The 20,947-nt window shown below is 38.7% G+C and overlaps 1 protein-coding gene across 3 annotated transcripts in view; it reads left to right on the forward strand.

Moving 5' to 3' along the window:
* The window catches only part of dph6 (diphthamine biosynthesis 6), a 332,005-nt gene that overhangs the window by 63,248 nt on the left and 247,810 nt on the right, over positions 1-20,947 (forward strand). For all 3 annotated transcript variants that reach the window (XR_015757950.1, XR_006312826.2, XM_043698016.2), the window contains exon 4: positions 18,565-18,638. Coding sequence is in view for 1 of the 3 variants with exons in the window: in XM_043698016.2 (XP_043553951.2) it covers positions 18,565-18,638 (74 nt within the window). In the remaining 2 variants the exon portion in view is untranslated. The remainder of the gene's footprint in view (positions 1-18,564; positions 18,639-20,947) is intronic.

Raw genomic sequence — 20,947 nt, forward strand, 5'->3', positions numbered from 1 at the left:
ATAACTGCTCTTTTTGATAAATGATTCTATTTAATTAATATATAAGGCATAACTTGAAAATTTGAGGATTATAAAAGCTTGGAAGGGTAGATTACTGTGAGGAGATTAGAACAGATTTCAAGAGGACATTGGTGAAAAGGGCAGATTCATAGCAAATGAAATATTAATGTAGCAAAGTGTGAGGTGGTGGATTTTAGAGAGTGTGAGGGAAGACAATATGAGCTTAATAGTCAATTTCAAAGGGGGTGTAGGAGCAGAGGCCAGTAATAAATAAAATATAATAAAATTAATAAATAAAACATACGAATTTGAAAAGGTGACAGGACAAGTGGAAGCTCTTTTTTTCAAAACATAATGCACCTATGGGATCTTTGGCTTCACAAATAAAGCTATAAGCATATTGTGTTCATTTCTCAGGATCACTCAATTCGAGATGTCAAGGCCTTAGAGAGTAGATCTAGAGATTCTTGAATGAAGCACTATAATATGGAAAGACTAAAGTAGTTGATCTCCAAGCAGAGAATGTGAAAATTTAATCAGGGTGATCACAATTATGATGGTTTGTGCTGCAGGTAATGGGGAGAAATTGTTGGCATTGATGTGTAGATTGGGAACCAGATAGACAGATGTGGATAATTTGCTGAAGAATCAAAGGTTGAAGTGACTTTTTTTAATGCAATAAGTTGTTGCACCCTGGAACATACTGCATAAAAAGATGGTGGAAACAGATTTAAAATTAGCTGTCAAAAAGAAATTTGGATAAATATTTGGAAAGGAAAAATTTGATGGATTATGGAGGACGGACAAGGAGGAGAAATGAGGATATGGGATTATTTGAATAGCTCTTCTCAAAATGGATGATGGACTGAATGGGGCTATTCTGTAAGATTATATGAAAAAAAACTTGTGTCAAAAAAGCTTCATTTTTTGTTTGTTTTTTCTCAAATAAAACAATTGTTTCTAGCTTGTAAAAATCAATTAAATTTCTTTTAAAAATATTCTGAATCAACTAATGGAATATGGAATTGATACTGATGAGTTGAGAAATAAAAATGGACTCACAGTTACTTTAACCAATTGTAATTAACTAAGTGTTTAACCACTTTTTAGACTGAGTATAGATTTCAGTTAATTTAGCAGGTCAGAATTATTTACAATGTCTTTGAATGCTCAATACAATGGAATATAGTGATTCTTCTTAGTTTCGTTGCCTCATTAATGAATATCGCAGTGTGTGGTAGGGAACTCAGATCTTTGACAGTTAGTTCTAGAGATATTTAAAACATGGATAGTGATAAACTATTGAATTATAGCTCATTCTAACTGTAAAATTTAGCATTGACTTGCAGTTTAAACCATTTTTAAAGGTCATTATTGTTTGAAATTCAAAATATCCATCTCAGGAATGTACGTTCACTTAAAATTTATGGCAAATCACATATTAAAACATTTAATACTGCAGGGAAATGATTTTATATCATTGATTGCTAAGACAAAATATCACTGCCTGATGTTTTGGTCTTCCAGAGGCAAGCTGAGTGACTGTTTCATAAAATAGAGAAAGCAAGAGTTACAAGACTAATCTTGGTGTACATGATTCGGAGATGCCGAATGGACTGGGGTGTACAAAGTTAAAAATCACACAACACCAGGTTATAGTCCAACAGTTTTAATTGGAAGCGCTAGCTTTCGAAACGACGCTCCTTCACCTGATGAAGGAGCGTCGCTCCGAAAGCTAGTGTGCTTCCAATTAAACCTGTTGGACTATAACCTGGTGTTGTGTGATTTTTAATCTTGGTGTATGTAGTATAGATATCATATGCTGTTGTTAAAACAATTTTCTTGAACTAACAGAGAAGACAGGACAGGATAAATCCAGAAATATTTGTTAAATGAACCTGCATGATTTGAAAGACTATGTATGTAATACATGTGCAGAGTCTGACAAATTGGAACTAACTAGAGGGAAATTGAGGGAAGCTTGAACAGATCTATTATGTGGAATACTATGTGAACCTTGATTTTGTTGGTGTTGAAAGCGATATATGCTCAATATCTGGCGCAGATGTAGAGGTCACATGCCAGTGGCAAGGCAGCTAGTAGAATTACATTTCTCCAGCCTTCCCACTATTCATCCATGCGCTATTATTTGCAATTACAGATCATTCAATTACCCAATTTATAAGGTCAACAATTAAAACTTCTGTTCATTAATAGAATCATGTGTTCACTCTAGTTAGTTCCAATTTTTCAGACTCTGCACATGTATTACATACATAGTCTTTTAAATCATGCAGGTCTTCAAATGGTATGCACATATGTTGTTATTGGTTGTTCCTCTGGCATCTCCTCATTCCAAGAGAGACGTTCCTTTTCCAGGGAGTAGTGTTCCTGTGATAAGTGTTTTTGCTGTTGTAACTGTTGTTAATTTTTTTCTATTGATGGGGTATGGTGAACTTAAGGGACTGTTGGTTGGTCCATACAGAGTGCAACTGCTGAAATCATGTTTTCCTAATGAGCTGGCTGCAGTGTAGGTTGAGCCTCGCCAGTTGTATGTAGATGTCTGTATTCGGAACTTGTCAGATTCACATTCATTGCATTACAATTGAGGTTATGATTGTTCTGCGCAATTTGACATGTAGGATGACTTTTGTTAACAACGTTGAATGTTTGGACACTGTCTCTCAAATTCCCAGCTCTGGCAGTGGTTTGGCAGTTTTATTGGCGAAATTTGGCCTTTTCCCAGTGAACTGGGAGAAAGTGAGGACTGCAGATGCTGGAGATCAGAGTTGAGAATGTGGTACTGGAAAAGTACAGCCGGTCAGGAGAATTGACGTTGAACATTAGCTCTTCGTCAGGAATGAGGCTGGTTGGCCAAGGGGGCTGAGAGATCAATGGGATAGGGATGGGGCTGGGTGGAAGGTAGCTAAGAATGCGATAGGTAGATGAAAGTGGGGGTGAAGGTCATAGGTTGGAGAGGAGGGTGGAGTGGATAGATGGGAAGGAAGATGGACAGGTCAAGAGGGCAGTGTAGAGTTGGAAGTTTGGATCTAGGATAAGGTGGGTGGAGAGGAAATGATGAAACTGGTGAAATCCACATTGATCCCATGTGGTTGGAGGGTCCAGGCAGAAGATGAGGTATTCTTTCTCCAGGCATCACGTGGTAAAGCTTTGGCGACGGAGGCAGCCCAGGACCTGCATATCCTTTGGCAAGTGGGAGGAGAAGTTAAAGTGTTCAGCCAGAGAGTGGTGGGGTTGTTTTGTGCATGTGTTCTGGAGATGTGCTCTGAAGCGTTCTCCAGTGTCGAGGAGACCATATCGGGAGCAATGGATACAAGAAATGATGTATTTGGAAGTGCAGATAAATTTCTGTCGGATATGGAAGGCTTCTTTGAGGCCTTGGGAGTGAGGAGGTGTGGTCGCAGGTTTTGCAATTCTTGCGGTGGCAGAGGAAGGTGCCTGGAGGGGAGGGTGGGTTGGTGGGAGTGTGGGGGGGAGGGGAGAGCAGGTTCTGTCTTTGTCTTGGTTGGAGGGGTGGGGTTCGAGGGCAGAGGTGCGAAAAGTAGATGTGATATGCTGGAGACAGGGCTCCCACATAGTCGATGATGCCCTCTATCACATCTCATCCACTTTTCGCACCTGCGCCTCGAACTCCATCCCTCCAACCACAAGAACAGAACCTCCCTGGATCTCCCCTTCCAACCCACTGTAATACATTGCAACATCCTCCGCCATTTCCGTCACCTACAAACAGACCCCACCACCAGGGATATATTTCCCTCCCCACCCCTTTCCATGTTCTGTAAAGACCATTCACTCCGCGACACTCTTGTCAGGTCCACGCCCCCACAAACCCACCTTCCCCTTTCACCACAAGAATTGCAAACTTGCACCCACACCTCCACCCTTACCTCCGTCTAAGGCCGCAGAGGAGCCTTGCACATCCGTCAGAGATTTACCTGCACTTCCACACACTTCATTTACTGTATTCGTTGCTCCTCATGTGGTCTCCTCTACATTGGGGAAAGTGGACGCTTATTGGCGGAACACTTCAGAAAGCGCTTCTGAGACACCTGCACAAAACAGCCCCACTGCCGTACACTTGAACTCCCCCTCCCACTTGCCCAAGAACATGCAGGTCCTGGGCCTCCTCCATCGCCAAATCCTTACCACCTGATGCCTAGAGGAAGAACACCTTATTGTCCGCCTTGGGATCCTCCAACCACATAGGATCAATGTAGATTTCACCAGGTTCTTCATTTCCCCTCCCCACCTTATCCTAGATCCAAAATGGCACCGCCCTCGACCTAGATGCTGGAGATCAGAGTCAAGATTAGAGTGGTGCTGGAAAAGCACAATAGAGCAGGAAAATCTACGATTCGGGCAAAAGTCATTGTAATGACTGCTTTGTCATAACAACTGAAGTGTGTTTCAAGCGTTCTGCACTCTCATTGATTGTCGATAATGTCAGCTGATACAAATTTACTCCAGGCTTCATCCGTGCATGCATCACATGTTCAGCAGTCATGTTCAGGAGTGCCAGGCCAGTGGAGGGTAATAGAACAAGTTCAGCAATGTTGGGCTGGGACTGGGAATGTTGTGGCCACGAGTAAGGATTGAAATCAGATAGGGCAGGCAGGATTCGGGTCAACTGTGTCAGAGAATTCACATGGTCATGACATGCAACTTTAGCCTCTGCTGTCTTAGTGACCCTCACCATCAGAGTATCTGGGCCACTAAATACGATCAGGGTGAGGAGTAAATTAAGGTGAACCTATGGAAGATACACAGTGAGAAGAGGGTAAATGCAACCCGTTTGAGAAAAATGAGTCAAACACTGACATTACGGTGATGTTGTGAGTTATATGGTTAGTGAATAACTTTTTGCATCACATGAAATTGAAGAAAAAATGTAAAAATCTAGCAGAAGGAAAGTAAAAACCGGTGTTTTCAGTATTTATCTTACAGTGGTGAAATATATTGGATTCTGTGGTATAAGTTAGTACACTGATGATTAGATTAGATTACTTACAGTGTGGAAACAGGCCCTTCAGCCCAACAAGTTCACACCGACCCTCCGAAGAGCAACCCACTCAAACCCATTCCCTTACATTTACCCCTTAACCTAACACTACGGGAAATTTAGCATGGCCAATTCACCTAACCTGCACATCTTTGTGACTGTGGGAGGAAACCGGAGTATCCGGAGGAAACCCACGCAGACATGGGGAGAATGTGCAAACTGCACACAGACAGTTGCCCGGAATTGAACCCAGGTCTCTGGCGCTGTGAGGCAGCAGTGCTAACCACTGTCCCAGCATGCTGCCCATGGTGAAGATTGTGAGGAAATCCATTCTTTTATAATTTAGTAAAATACCAACCACTGTAACCCAAAGAAAGCATATCTGCTGTTCGAGCAGTTTTAACTCAGTTTGAGTTGGAGGCTGAACTGTAGACATTGTGACACATCAGGTTGGGGAAAGTTATTCGGATCATTATTTCAGGAGGTAGTCACACCCTTTAGGATAGCAATATCTGATTTGTCACTGGTCTGAGACAGGTCAGTGTGGCTGCGAATCAGGCAGATAAGGAGACTCAGTGGGCAGGTATACAGAAACCTCATCCTATGCAAATGTCCAACAGGTTTGAGACTCTTTCAGTTTGTTTTGATAAGAATGAGGATTCCTGGGTGTGTGATCTTAAAAGGAATGACTAATGAGATAATAGAGTGGTTGGATCTTTTTTTATAGATTTTGGAAATGTCCCATTGGATTGGAAAGTAGGGAATGTTACTTCTTTATTCAAAAAGGAAACAGGAAACTACAGGCCAGTTACCTGTCACAATGAAGATGTTAGAAGCTAATGTGAAGAATGTAACAGGACACGTAGAAAAGTTCAAGATAAACAGGCAGGGTCAGCATGGTTTTGTGAAAAAGAAATAATGTTTAATCAACTTATTGGAATCTTTTAAGGAAGTAATGCATGCTGTAGATCAGGAGGAACCAGTGGATGTACTGTATTTTGAAGGCACAATATGGTGCCATATCAAAAGCTCAAGTTGTAGGAGTGGGTTGTCTAATGAAGAAAGTTTGGATAAACTAAATATGTACTTACTGGAAGTTAGAGGAATAAGAGTTTATTTAAAATCTGAGACCGTAAGGGGCCCTGATAGAGTGAATGATGAAAGTATGGTGATGTACCATTAACAGGCATGCTACCCTTATTTGCTCGGGTTTTTTAAAATTCATTTTCTAACTACTTCATAGTTTGCTCATGAGAATGGGAAAATAAAATCCAGTTTCACCTCCTATTGCCTTTCATTTCTAACAACTGGGAATGGAAAGTGCATAACCACTGACTTGCTCAGTAATTCAAGGTTACAGACTGCTGTCCTTTTTTTAAGTTTTTCCCTGTGGATTCTTTCAGTAGTTGGCTCTCTTAAAGCTCTTAAAGGACAGTCGTTCAACTGCATCACTGATATCAGGTTCAAATGATTTGTTTTTAATGGCTGACACAAATGACCTGCAAAGTAACTTAGAGCAGACGTAGGCGTCACGTAACTATGGCAGGACAGCCACGCCACCAAGTATAATTGCATTTCACCAACAAATGGAACCAGTGTATTAAAATGGCAACTATAATTTGAATCTTTCCTGCCCATAAAGCTCCATGCTCCTTTTGTTTATGTGTAACAGTGGTGCCTCTACCGTTGCCTTTCTGCTATTTAGTTTGTTTAAAATAGGTCACTTCGGCATCTCCTCTCAGTAGCATGTTTTCATTAATAAGGTTGCAAATGCAACTGTAAAATTAACATTGTTGTTATAACATTGTGAGTTCCTGTAGTTAATCTTTCAAATGCAACACCCTTCTTTAGATCAGCTCCATATTGATTCGGCACTATCGATGGTTTTTTGTGTTGTTATCTCCCTTGCTCTTTGAATAAAAGGGCTACATTCACTACCTTGCAATCTAATTGGATCTTGCCTGAATCTAGGGAGTTTTGGAAAGTTAACATCAATACATTGTTTATCTCATGAGCTACTTCTTTTAATGACCGGGATGATGTCCATCAGGACCTGGGCACTGGTCAGCTCACAGCTCTGACAATTTGTATCAATCTTCTGATCATTGTAATTTTCCTGAGTTCCTCCTTCCCTTAAATTTACTGATTTATTACCACTTCTGGAAAGTCAATTGCATCCTTTACAGTAAAGGCCAATGAAAATATCTGTTCAGTTCATCTGCCATCCCCTTTCATTATCAATCTTCCAGACTCACTTTCCATTGGACCAACGTTCATTGTAATTTTTTTTTAATTTTTAGAAGTATTTAAGAAGCTTTTATTTTTGTATTTTTGGTTAGTTTTCTCTCGTACTCTAATTTTTCCCTCTTTATGTTATTTCTTTACATTTATCCAATTATTTGACTTGCCACCTGTCTTTGCATAATTATATGCTTTTTCTTTTGTATTTATCTTTAATAATGCCAGTTAACCATGGATGGTGTGTCTGTCCCTTGGGATTTTTCTCAGTTGTTGAAGTGTACCTCTTTTGTGTATTTTGAAAAATATCCTCCACTACCTGCCACCTCATCTCTATTGACCTATTCTTTATCCTAGTTTGCTCATTCGCTTCATCCAGCTCTGCTTCCATGTCCTCATAATTGCCCTGATTTAATTTTTAAAAATAGTTTTGGATGTATTCCTTTCTCCCTCAAACTGAGTGTAAAATTCAATCAGGTTACAGTCTCTGCTCACTATGAGATCATTAATTAATCCTATCTCATTGCACAATACCAGATCTCATATAGCATGTTGTCTGCTGCAGGACATGCTGTTCTGACAAACAATCCCAAGAACAGCCTATGAACTCCTGATCTAGTCTTCCTGAGCCCTTCATATTTTTGCAGTCTGTATGGAGATTAAAATCCCTGTGATTAGTGTTATGCATTTTTGATATGAGGAAGTTCGTGGCAAGGTTTTCATCCAGTGTCTCAACTGATGGACCTAAAAAGGTCAAAGCACTGCAAGATTCACTGTAGGAACTGATGCCAAAATAATATACACATACACACATTATTTTATACCCATAAGCATGTTTTACAAACTTACACTATTTAAAACATAGCTACTTCTTTCAGTAAAACCCTTTTACTTTGAACAACTTTCATATTTCTTAACCTAGGTTTACAAAATACGTGACAACCGTTGTTTGGCTTATTCTTTGGGGCAACATCTTTACTAATCCAAATCAATCTGCCTGGTTCAAATTTAAACAAAGCTTTTTAGTCAACTGTTGGTTTTCATTTTCCTGTTGCATTCTTCATGACAACTCCTCTACCAATCAAAGTTCTTTTGCTAACCAATCAATGTATTCACATACAATGTACTTATTCCTTCCCTTTACATTGATATTCTTTTGAATGACATGATGAGTGCAAAATGAAAAGCTTTGACAGATTTTAACTTTTTCAACAATGCTACAAGATCTTATGTATTATAATAGCTGTAGTCTGAATAACTTTTAGACTGTGTTCATTTCACCTTAATGTTAGAGCAGGAGTAGTTAAGATTAAACTAACTTATCACATGAAACAGCATGTAGTAATATTTTTACATTATTTTAAAGGATTCCATCACCTTTAAAACATTTGTGAAAGATACCTACAACAGGAAGCACTTGTTGATCTAGGAGGTGCTTCCTAGAGTTCTTCTTGGGTTCAGTAGACAACTTCCATAATAAGTGCACAGCATTGCCACTATAATATTGCTTTTTGGTCAATCATACAACTACACTGCACTTGTTTCAATTATGTAGCCTGGACTAAAAAAAAATATAGGCCGCAAAAGCATTTGAAAATTGCAATTGATGTGACTTCAAGTATAACATTTGCATTAAAACTCCAGATTCTATATTGTTTGTTTAAAAAGTGCGTTCGTTTTCTGTATAAACTTAAATTCCTAGATGAGACCTGGTTATTCTCTCGGTAGTCATTTAATTCATTGTAACATAAATGACTGCGCTTGTTAATACAGTTACATTAAGTCCTTTGATTTTAAATGAAGTGTTATTAGTCTCTCATTATAGTAGACGTGGCGTGCTTTGTCAGTTAATCAGCATTAAGAATGCTGTCAAGACAAAAAAAAAGTTTTATGTCTCAAAATTATTGCTTTCATTTGGTGCTGATTAGGTAGTAATTGAAATAATATTTCTGCCACTTTTAAGCTTCTATTGAAATGATTAAGTGAAAAATACAGATGATATCGCAGACTAGAATTATGAATTTTCATTTCTATGATTTTATTACATAGAAAGCATAATAGTGAGTGTAATGATTTGATTAAAATAAAGTTTAAAATGCACCATTTTTTGTGAAAGCTTGAATTTGTAAGAACTATTCATAGTCATCATTAATAGTTTTATCAAAAAATATAAATAAAGCATGAACAAAGTTGCATTCATGTATTGCCTTTCACTGCCAATTAATTATTATATTCACTTCCATATTTTCATATCCCGTTGCAGTCTCAACTCTCCTTACCTCTGTGATCTCCTCCACTACAAAGTCCTCCAGGATATCATTGCTCCTATTTTTGGCCTCTTGAGCATTACCAGTTATAATTGCTCCAGCATTGGTGGCCATGTCTTTAACTGCCTAGGCGCTAAAGTCTGGAGCTCATTCCCGAATGTTCTAATTTGTGGCAGAGATTAGAATTAGGCAATGTAATTCAAGAATAGAATATACCGCTTTTAAGATGCAGATGAAGAGGGTATTTTTTCTGTCAGATGACCGTATCCATGGAATTTCCTTCCCCAAGGGTCAGTAAAGGCTGGATTATTGAATCTTTTCAAAGCTCTGTTAGATTCTTGATAGACCAGGGCGTCATGGATTATGGTTTTAGAGGGTTGGGGAGGCTGGACTGGTGGGGGCAGAAAATTTAGCAACTGTTGAGGTAGGCCTGCTCCTTCTCTTAAGTCTTATGATACTTCTTTAAGATGCTGCTCAAAACCAACCTATCCAAGCAAGCCTTGGGTCATCTGTCCAGCTAACTCCCTATGTGACATGGTGTGAAATTTTGCTTTGTACGCTGCAAGACACCTTGGGAAATTTTATTGCATTAAAGGCACTACTATATATAAATTAAAGTTGTTACACAGGCAAATACTGTGACCAATTTTTGCACAATAATATTTCAAAAACTGCAATGACGTATTGTACATAATGATTAATCCATTCTGACTGTGTTAAAGGATAAATGTTGGGTTGGATTCTGAATTTTTTACATAAATCTCAGTTTTTATGTTATCTTCATAAATCTTTTTGCACCTTTTTTAAAAATCAAGACCAGGCTCACTCCAAGTGTGGCCTAGCCAAGTTTCTGAATGAGTTTAATGTAACATTTATGCTTTTTCATTTTTGTCCCTCGAAAAATGAAGCTGAGAGCTTTTTTTTAATGGCTTTATTAATCTGTATCATTACCATTAGTGATTTATTTATCTGTGCTAGAAATATTTGCTTCTCTGCTCTATTCAGTCTCTTATTATCCAATCAGTACTTAGGTCTCTTATTCATCTTGCTAAAATGCATCAAATAATACTTAATGTATTCAAATTGCTGTACGAGGGTGTGTTCCTGATAATGACTGTGGGGTCTGGGACAATGTGACCAGGAACTGGTTGATATGGATTTGTAGGTAAAAACAAGGACTGCAGATGCTGGAAACGAGAGTCTAGATTAGAGTGGTGCTGGAAAAGCACAGGAGTTCAGGCAGCATCCGAGGAGCAGGAAAATCGATGTTTTGGGCAAAAGCCCTTCATCAGGAATACCCTGATATGGATTTGTTCAGACTTATTGTCAGGCTATAAGGAAAATTGCCAAATTGATCCAACAATTCTGGTGTTACATTTAATGCCAAACAAAGCCATTGAAGAAACTGACATTTTAACAAGAACGAGCTTTTAGATAATATTGTAGACATTTAGGGAGGTGAGAATGGCCTTAAACCTGGTAAGTTGTTCAGTGTGAACTAGCTTTTTAAAAATAAATAATTATGATCCATCACAAGTTCACCGTCTCGCACCAAGTAACAATGAACAAGTTGAATGTGACTTCTTTGTTTCATTTTAATTTTTCAGTTTTTTTGAAAAAAAAATCACAATGGTAAGAAATTTGTTAAAACTTTGGCTTTGTAAGCCTGTAGATGCAGACCAGAACAGCCACACATGGAGCTGAAGTCTGCAGAAAGACTTACTCCAACTTAAAGAAAGATTGAAATAAAGGTATCTGCTTCTTCAAATATATTAGTGTGAATTGTGAGCATAACCTCCTTGGCATTTTTATTTTAATATGTATTCTTTCTCTTTAGGTGGATATAGTTTATGACATAGTACTCATTACTACAATGTAATGCAGAATTGAGTTTTACAATAAATATTCATAAAGAAGTACTAAACACTTGTAGTCTCATACATAATTATGTCTTGTACATAACAGAAACAGATAACAATATTCTAAAAACAGTTGGAATTCTATGTGCTGACTTTGGTTAAAATTAACTGGGTTACTTCTGCTATAATATACCTGTAGACATATTCAACTCTCAGATAATTTTGTTGAACTGAAAAGGACATTTAATTGTAGGATCAGTATGCAGCTGCTAATGCTGACCATGTTCTGTAATGATCTGAAATCATTGTTGAGATTATCATTGAATAATAAATTCAACTGGATAGGTTTTCTTTGTCAGGGGTGAAGGTTGTAAAACAATTAACAAAAGCAAAAGTGTTCTGAGGCAAGTGCAAAGTAATCAGCAAGTAGCTAAATGTATCCTTGACTATGTGGTGAGAGTCTGCAAACAAGGTCTGTCTCAATCACTGATCATGCAGGCCCTCAGCCTTTGCAATTTGGAGAGGTTGTCATCCATCCTGTATTGAATGTGTACTGCTGTGTCAAGAGCTGTGAGTGCATACTGGAGCACAGTTGACGAAATATGCGGTAAGCTGAGCTGGAGCCAATACACAGTTGGAGCCAAGGCACAGCCTTGCTTGTTGTGATTGCTAGCGGGAAAGACATCCAACGACATATCACTTTACATCACACTGCGAAACAAACAACTGCCCATCTTTTCAGCGCAGCCATATTTGTACAGAACCATCCATAGACTTTCTAGGTTTACATTATTGAAGGCTTTATTCAAGTCAGTCAAATTTACCAGCAGTAGTTCTTAATCACTTCTTCATGGATACAAGACTTGGACAACTTAGCAACATTAGATAAAACAACTAGAAGCATTCCATCTGTGCTGCCTGAGATCTGTTTGCAACTTTGGACAGGACAAAATTCTCAACACTGCGCTCAGCTTTACTGAGTCTGTCATGTAGTTTGCCTTGAGGATTCTGAGATAACCAAAAACAGTATTAGACAGCCAGCTGAGAGCACAGGACACCTCTCAAACATAAATACAAAAATAATCTGAAAGCCAACCTCAGAGTTTGCAAGCTAGTTCCCAATATGTGGGAACACACAAACTTGGACAGCTGGAGAAGCCTCTGTCATTGAGTGATTTCCATTTTTGAGGATAATAGAGTCAGGTCCCTTCAGTACAAGTGAGCATTCACAAAGCCAATGCTTTTATTTAACCTTCTAACATTGACTTTATGTGCAGTCTTTACAGTTGTTTTTGCAATTTGAGATTTGGTCTAATGTCATGAGGCAACAGTAAACCTGTCTATTTTTCTCATGTACTGAGCAATCATTTATTGAAGTGACAGGAGGATCCATCATATTCAAAATAATCTGCAAGTTAACACCTTTTTTACAAGCTGACTAATATCTTACTCAATTTTGTCACATTCTGCTTCATTCTTCCTTTTTGTTAACTTCCAAACTCCTTGTTTTCTGCAATTTGTTTGAAGTTATTCTTTTGATTGTTGAGTTCAAATCTCTAATGTGACCTGTGAATAACAGCAATTCCTACACTGATCCTTATGGAATTGTCAATCTGAATACCTTTTATCATTACAGTCATATTTCTGTCTTATTTTCAGCTTGCTATTTATTTAGTTGCCCATCCTCTGCTTTCACATGTTTGGACTTTAGTCACGATGTTTAATCACTTATTGGAAAGATACCATATCTGCCAATACAGTACTTCCCTTAATTGCCAGAAAATATCAGCCAGATCATGTGCTGAAGTCCTGAAGTGGGGTTTATAATTGCCACTTGCTGTCCTTAACATTTGAATGGTGCTAACAAAAGATTTTGCAATAGAGGAATTAATTTTACAGCTGTACATAGATTCGGCTTATTGTGTTTTGGGAAAATTACCATATTGAGTGAAACAACTTTCCATCTAATTATCGTCAATGACATAATCCTTTACAAAACACTACTGCTTAGTTGATGTTTGTGAGCATTTAACAAATTTGAAAGCAAATTTGACTTCAAAGTAAGTATGGATTAAGGTTCAACTTACAAAAAAGGTATTTATCGATCCCAGAAATGAATCAGTACCCTGTGCTTTAGGTTGCGGAATCTTGTGCTGCAGCATTGAAAATTGCTGGAAGTCAAATTCTGACAGTGAGCTTTGCCACATGCACACACCTGTTCCAGAAATATGGAAGAGTGGTCAATGAAATTTGAACGTACTGCTGTTTGTTACCAAAACATTCATCAAACCTGATTAAGTGGCTCATTTGAAAAATTTACCTGTTGGGAACTGTAAATCCATAGCACATTTTATTCCCATTTCCTACCCCTGCCTGTTTTGTTTAGCATTGTATGCAGTTAACCTTGTAAATAACTTCTTCACTTACTATGCTTTCTTTGTTAAACAATCTATAATAGAAGAAAGTTTTACATTAAGGATGGATGTTTACAGGTTCATCTCTTGAAAACTGGAGAGATGACCGAATTTTATTAATCTCTTGTTTTCTGTGAATTAAATGGCAAGCAAAAAATGGGTTAGGTTTTGTTCTAGCCTTTGCCTGGCTGTTGAGAATGAACTGAGCAATGAAAATTACTTGGGCCTGAGCCTAGGATGGTTTTCAAGTTACTGAGAACATTAAAAGTCTGTTAGAATTTTTGCTAAATTGGGTTGAACCTGAGAAGAAAATTGACCATGAAAGCTGTAACAAAGTGAGATTTGATGGTGTTGTTTTAACTTTGAAGAAATCAAGCATCTTAGAACCAGGTCTGAGGAATAACGACCCAAATATTTTGGGAGTATTGGACAAACTGACTCTGAAATGGACTGCAAATTCAGGATCTAGTGCAAGAGCTGTTCAGTATGAGAACATTAAAGTTGTGACCGACCATTCGCCTCTCTCCACCAAGTTACTCTGGGAACCCTTCCCAGAGTCAGTAATTGCAAATTCATTTGATTGCTGCTAGAATCACCTTAAAAGGCTAACCTTTGTTTAGCCACCACATTCAAGGCACAAGTCAGAAATGTGATAGAGTACTCCAACTTGCTTGATGAGTGCAGCTCCAACAAAAAGCTTGACACCATCCAAAAACAAACCTGCCCACTTAATTGACAACCAATCCAATTTAAACATTCAGACCCTCCATCAGTGATGCACAGGTGCAGCAGTGTGTACCAGCTATAAGATGCATTGTAACATAGACTTCTCCAATAGCAGGTTCCAAACCCAAAATCGATATCACCTAGTAGGACAAGGGCAGCAATGCCAGGGGACACTGCCACCTCCAAGTTCCGTTTGATATCCTGAAATGGAATATATCACTGTTCCTTTGCTGTCACCAAACCAAAAAAAAAACTGAAACTTCCTTCTTAACAGCGCTGTGGGAGGGCTTGCCACACAGAGTTTGTAACAGTACAAGAAGACAGCTAATTGTAACTTCTCCAGAGTTGGGCAACAAATGCTCACCTTGCCAGTGAGGCGTGCGTCACATGAGAAATTTTAGAATAAAAGCATGAGGGACTATTAAAATATAAATCCTTGGACTGAAAACTTAGATTGTGTCCTTTTTATTGCCTAGTATAAAGAAAGGACACAGTCTGACTGTTGTATTATGATTGAGGGCCTGGAAGGTTGAATGCACGTAGTGCATTCAGCACCATTCAATGTCATGGACTCAAACAGGAGAACAGCTTATGAGCTCGGAAGAGTAAAAAATAACATTGAACTGTCTTCATAATTAGTGATTTTTGGCAAGATTTGTAGCTCAGGTTGATGATAAGTATGTAAGTTAGCTCGCTGAGCTTGAAGGTTTGTTTTCAGTAAGTGTCTCCAGTGAAGCGCTGTCTTCATAGTCTCAGTCATGAGGGTCTGAAACTTAGATTTTCTTTAGGTTGTCAATTTCATTGGGTTTCATGGAGGCTATCTATCTGTGAGGCCTTGTGATATCACCATGCGTTATTAAATTGAAATCATTAATTACCTACCCCACCCCATGGCACCCTTATCTCCCGATTCTAGCACCTTCTGTTTCCAGAACGATTCGCCACTGCCAGCACATCCTGGATCTGGCTGGCATTTCTGGTACCAGCATGATCTTTAAAAGGTTATTGTGCATCCAAACAAACACTGTTAGTCTGGAGTTGCCCTGCATGGCACCTGACATTTGCCCTGGACATAGCAGAGTTGAGCTTGTTGCAACACCACAACATTTCCCCCCTCAATATCAATTGTCCCGCTTTCCTCCTCATATGTCATTCACGTCCCTATAAGATCCTCCCCAATGTCCTTCATGCTAATGTTGTCTGTCTATCGTTGTTATCATGGCAAAAGCTACATCTTGTTAAAGGTAAGTGCCTCTTCTCATTAGACTACCAAATGGTTTTCCTTTATCGACCATGCAGGCACAATGTAAAACAGTGGCACCAGTCTCCGTCATGATCAGCAGCTTCCACACTGTAGTGATTGACTGTCCATGTATGATAGGCAGCGGAGTAACTGTGATCACTGGCACAACACAAAATTTGGATATCTGAGGTACTTTACTCACCAAACTGCTCAAACCTAAACACAATTCCAATACCGTGACCAACTTCATGTCATCTTAACAGGACAAAACACTGACTAGATGCAAGTTTAGAGAGTTGTCTATGTCAAATGGCCTTTATCGTACAATTTTAAGTGGATGTCTGCTGTGCCTCTCCATTTTAAAAACATGAGTGCTTCCCAGGTTGCATATCCTGGTTTTATAGGACTCTCAGGGAAGCATTCAGCTGTATGACAACAGTGCTGTTACCTGTTAGCATCATAATGTTGCGATCCCTTTACTTCTCCTGGGTTCATAATTATACACCAAGAATTTTTGATGAGAGTATGTACAGAAAATGATGAAAAATAGGCAAGGGGCATGATCCAGCTCTTCTGTTCAATGTGAAACTATGTTGCCATTGGAAACTCTGTTATTTCTGCTTAGCCAATTTTTGATAAAGGAGCATGTAATGATGAAATCTCACAATGGAAGTAAGACCCACCCTCATGAGTGGAGTCTTGGAACTAAGGTGGCTTATTTCATTTTTGAGATGTGTTCCTAACTAAATTTCTTGTGATCATCATCCAGAATAAAATGATTGTAGCTCACCACAACAGTAGCCATCAATAACGCCTGAAATATGATATTACTTCTCTTTTCAAAGCAAGCATCATTCACAGAAAAAGCCAGATATTCACAATCACTCAATTGTTATGTTGCAGAAGACAGCTATTTGGTCTATCTCTACAGTGGTTCTCCAAATGAGCAAAGCCTTATTGCGACCGTTCCACATTTTGCCCCCTAACTCCCTATTCAGATACCAATCTAATTTCCTTTTGAACCTTTCAGTTGAACATGCTTCAGCTACACTCACAGGAAATTCCCAAGTTGTGGCCATTAGCTGCACGAAAAGGGCTTTCCTCGTGTCATTTTTGCTTTTTTTCTTAACAGACTAATTTAAATCTGTGACCTTGCTCCCTGTGGGAACAGTATCTCCACATCTGCTCAGTCTTGATCCCTCAGATTTTGAATACCTTTATTAAATCTTGCCTCAGCCTTCTCAAAGATAATAGTCCTGACTTCACCCATCTATGTGACAAAAGTTCTTCATCTTTGGTCTCAATCTTGTGAATTTTGTCTGTACTATCCAATGGTTTCACATTCTTCCTAAAGTTCAGCAGCCAGTCAGGACACAGAACTCCAGCTGAGGTCGAACGTGTGTCCTTTAATACACACCCTTATGTTGTCTCTCCATGTTCATCCTATCAAAATTAATCACTTCACATCTTCTCTTCCATTTGTTCCCTCACTTCCATGACCTTTCTATGTCCTTTTCAACTTCTACAGTATCCTCACAGTTGTCAGTGAGTCTAACTTTTCTATCACTCACGGGTCTTTGTCATTAATATATATCAGGAAAAACTGGGTCCCAAAAGTGACCCTGGGAAAGTCCACTTCAAATCTCTTTCCAGCCCAAAAAGCATTGCTTAACTCATCCTTTCTGGTTTCCTGTCACACAACCAATTCTGTATTCATCTTGCTGGTGTCCCTTTCATTCCATGAGCTCTAGGTTTGCTGTTATGGCTTTTTAGTGCCATTGTATCAAACACCTTTTGGAATCCTTTCACCACATCGATTATATTTCTCTCATTATTCCACTCTGTTACCACTTCAAAAAACTCCAAGTTAAATATGATTTTCTCTTAAAATAAAATGTATGCTGGCTTTATTATATAAGAATACTTGTCCATCTGTCGATTTATTTTGTCTGGAATCATTGTTTCTCGAAGTTTCCCCAGCACCAAAGTTAAACTCTGGATGTGTTGAATGAGAGATGTTAAATTGCTTGACATGTGTAGTGTTCCTTATTCCATTTGCAAAACAGTCCATCCTGTGCTTTCAACTTTTTGTTGATTTGGTACCATCTTGGAATGCTTTTAGTTTTGATTGATCTTTCTCGAAGAGTATGTGTTTCATTGCTACCAGCTCTGACCAAAGAAATAATGCCATGTGTTTAGAGTGAGGACTTCCTTTTGTTGTGCATATTTTAACATTTTGAATTGATTTCCCATTTTTAATCCTTTTCTTTGTGAATATTTGAACCTCCTCCCCGAAGCTTAAGGAAAGCTATTAATGCCATTGACCATTACAGCTTGAAGCCTCTGGTTTTCTTGTGTAGAATTTAATTTCATAAGGTGTAACAGAAACAACAAACACGAATTACAATTTTGCTTGAAATCAAAACTTTTGAAGCACAATTGAACTTTTTTTTAATAAACAGTTCAGATAAGCAAATTATTAGAAATTTCAAATATCTTCAGATAGCTCTGAATAAACAGTTTGTTGACTGGGCAATTGACTCAAAGTCATTTTTGGAGCAGACCTGAAAGATGGAAGCAATATGTTCTGAGTAGAAACATTTTATATATGCACAGCGCTGTGGCCCTGGAGACATAGTCAAAACAGAAATAGGCGTACTTGAGATCACCGAGCAGTTTTAAATTGCCATTGAATTATTTCTTCTACTGGACTCATTTTGGACTGGATGACAGGAAGATATTTTATAAGCAAAATCCACCATTGGCAATTTACTTTTCCTTTTTTGTTTTACAGGAAAAGGAAGGAGTGGAAGGAGTTTCAGTTGGTGCCATTCTTTCGGACTACCAGCGCGTCAGAGTGGAAAATGTGTAAGCCCATTGTCAATTTGTTAAATTATTTTACTGTTAAACCACATTTAATTCACTAGGTAACTGGTTTGAACTTATTCATGCCTGGATTTACAAAACAATAGTCTGAACCGCACTTTCAGAAAGAACAATGTATTACCTTTAGGAATTTGGTTATTGAAGCAGCCACTGGAATAAAATGGTGAAAGCAGCAGCAAGCCGGTTTTTAATTTTTATAGTCAAAATGGTATAGACATTACAAAAGCCAAATTCTGCTGGAAATCTTAAATAAACTGAGAAGGTGGTAGAAATGGCAGAACTTTTTAACTTCATGGCAGGGTCCTGAGAGTATTGTCGGAAAAAAGAGACGGGGGGGGGGGGGGGGGTTGGGGGGTTGGGGGGTTGCAGATTCACAGTTCCTTGAAAGCGGAGTCGCAGGCAGACAGGGTAGTGAAGAAGGTGTTTGGTACACTTGCCTTTATTGGGTACATAGAGTATCGAAGTTTGGATGTCATGTTGCGGCTGTACAGGACATTGGTTAGGGCACTTTTGGAATCGTGTTCAATTCTGGCCTCTCTGCTATAAGAAAGATATTGTTAAACTTGAAAGCATACAGAAAAGATTTACAAGGATGCACATTGAGCAGTAGAGAGTGGCTGAATAGGCTGAGGCTATTTCCCCTCGGGCGTCAGAGGTGAGGGTGATCTTATAAACGTTTATAAAATCATGAGGGGTGGGGATAGGGTTGCAGGAGTCCAAAACTAGAGGGCATAAGTTTAAGGTGAGAGGGAAAGATTTAAAAGGGAACTAAGAGGCAACTTTTTCACACAGAGGGTGGTGCATATATAGAATGAGCTGTCAGAGGAAGTGGTGGAGGCTGGTACAATTGCAATATTTAAAAGTTATCTGGACATGTGCATGAAAAGGAAGGGTTTAGAGGGATGTGGTCCAATGTTGGCAAGTGGGGCTAGATTTATTTAGGATCTGGACTGAAGGGTCTGTTTCCATGCTGTACAACTGAATGATTCGATGACTCTAAATACTCAGAAGATCTAGCAACAACTGTGTATGACGCTCACAACCTGAAACATTAATTCTGTTTCTCTCACCACAACCCACCTCTCCTGTGATTAAAAAATTGTGTCAAAAACTTGAATGTGAGCATTTATTTACCAAGTGCAGATGGGGCTAACAGTTAAAAGTAGAAACAAGATATATTCTCTCTCTGTGATTTATCTGAGCAGCCATGGACAGCCCTGAAATAATAGCACTTTGTCCTCTACTTTGTCCGTATCTATTCTTCAATTGAGATCAAAATGCTGACCAGGACTCTCACTTTGTGATGATGAAAATTCAAATTCGAAGCAGTGGGAACATGTGTAAAAGATTGCCAATGCAATTGAATGTTCCATTGTCAATTGCATTGCCATTTCTTTATGCACATTGGGTTCGAGGCTTGCTATATTTTATTGTACAATGAGACACATTATTCTTCTGTGCCATCCTGCTGTTGCTTTTTGATTCCATTTCAAAGAAAGCCCATTTTACTCTATGTCCTGTCAAATGCAGAAGTCACGTAAAACATTCTGGACCTGCTTTTAAATCGTCCAACAGCCATTACTATTGTCACCACCCAGTGCCCTCATCCTCCTCTTGTTCATCTTGAACATTGCTTCCTTTTCTTAAAATCTGTGAAGATTCCAGTCCAATTCGTCTTCTGGTTTATGCTGCATTTAAATTTTGGCAAGAAATCAGTGCTTCCTTGTCCAGAGAGAGAATTGCTGCTTGCTGAGGTTTTTTAAAAATTCATTTGTGGGATGTAGATGTCGCCGGCCAGCATTTATTTCCCGTTCCTAGTTGCCCTTGAGCAGGTGGTGATGAGCTGCCTTCTTGAACCACTGTAGTCTACCTGTTGTGGGTTGACCCACAATGCCATTAGAGAGGGATATCCAGGATTTTGACCCAGAGACAGTAATGGAATGGCAATATATTTCCAAGTCAGGATAGTGAATGGCTTGGAATGGAACTTGAAGGTGGTGGTGTTCCCATGTGTCTGCTGCCCTTGTCCTTCTAGATGTAAGTTTGGAAGATGTTGTCTTCAGAATTTTTGGTGATATTCTGCAGTGTATCTTGTAGATTGTGCACAATGCTGCCACTGGGCATATAACTGTGCTTCAGTGTTTGTATATGTTGCAACGTTGTACATAACTTATGTCCTTGAAATTCATTTATTAACTATTTTGGACATACCATGATTTATTTATTGTTCTGTTGCCTTATGTGACTCTGCACTTTTCCAAAAACATCTAACAAATGTTATACATGTGGGA

This window comes from Chiloscyllium plagiosum, unplaced genomic scaffold (assembly GCF_037043375.1).
Source record: "Chiloscyllium plagiosum isolate Xiang-an unplaced genomic scaffold, Cpla_swu_hap1 HiC_scaffold_8, whole genome shotgun sequence".
In the NCBI taxonomy this organism is placed as follows: Eukaryota; Metazoa; Chordata; class Chondrichthyes; order Orectolobiformes; family Hemiscylliidae; genus Chiloscyllium; species Chiloscyllium plagiosum.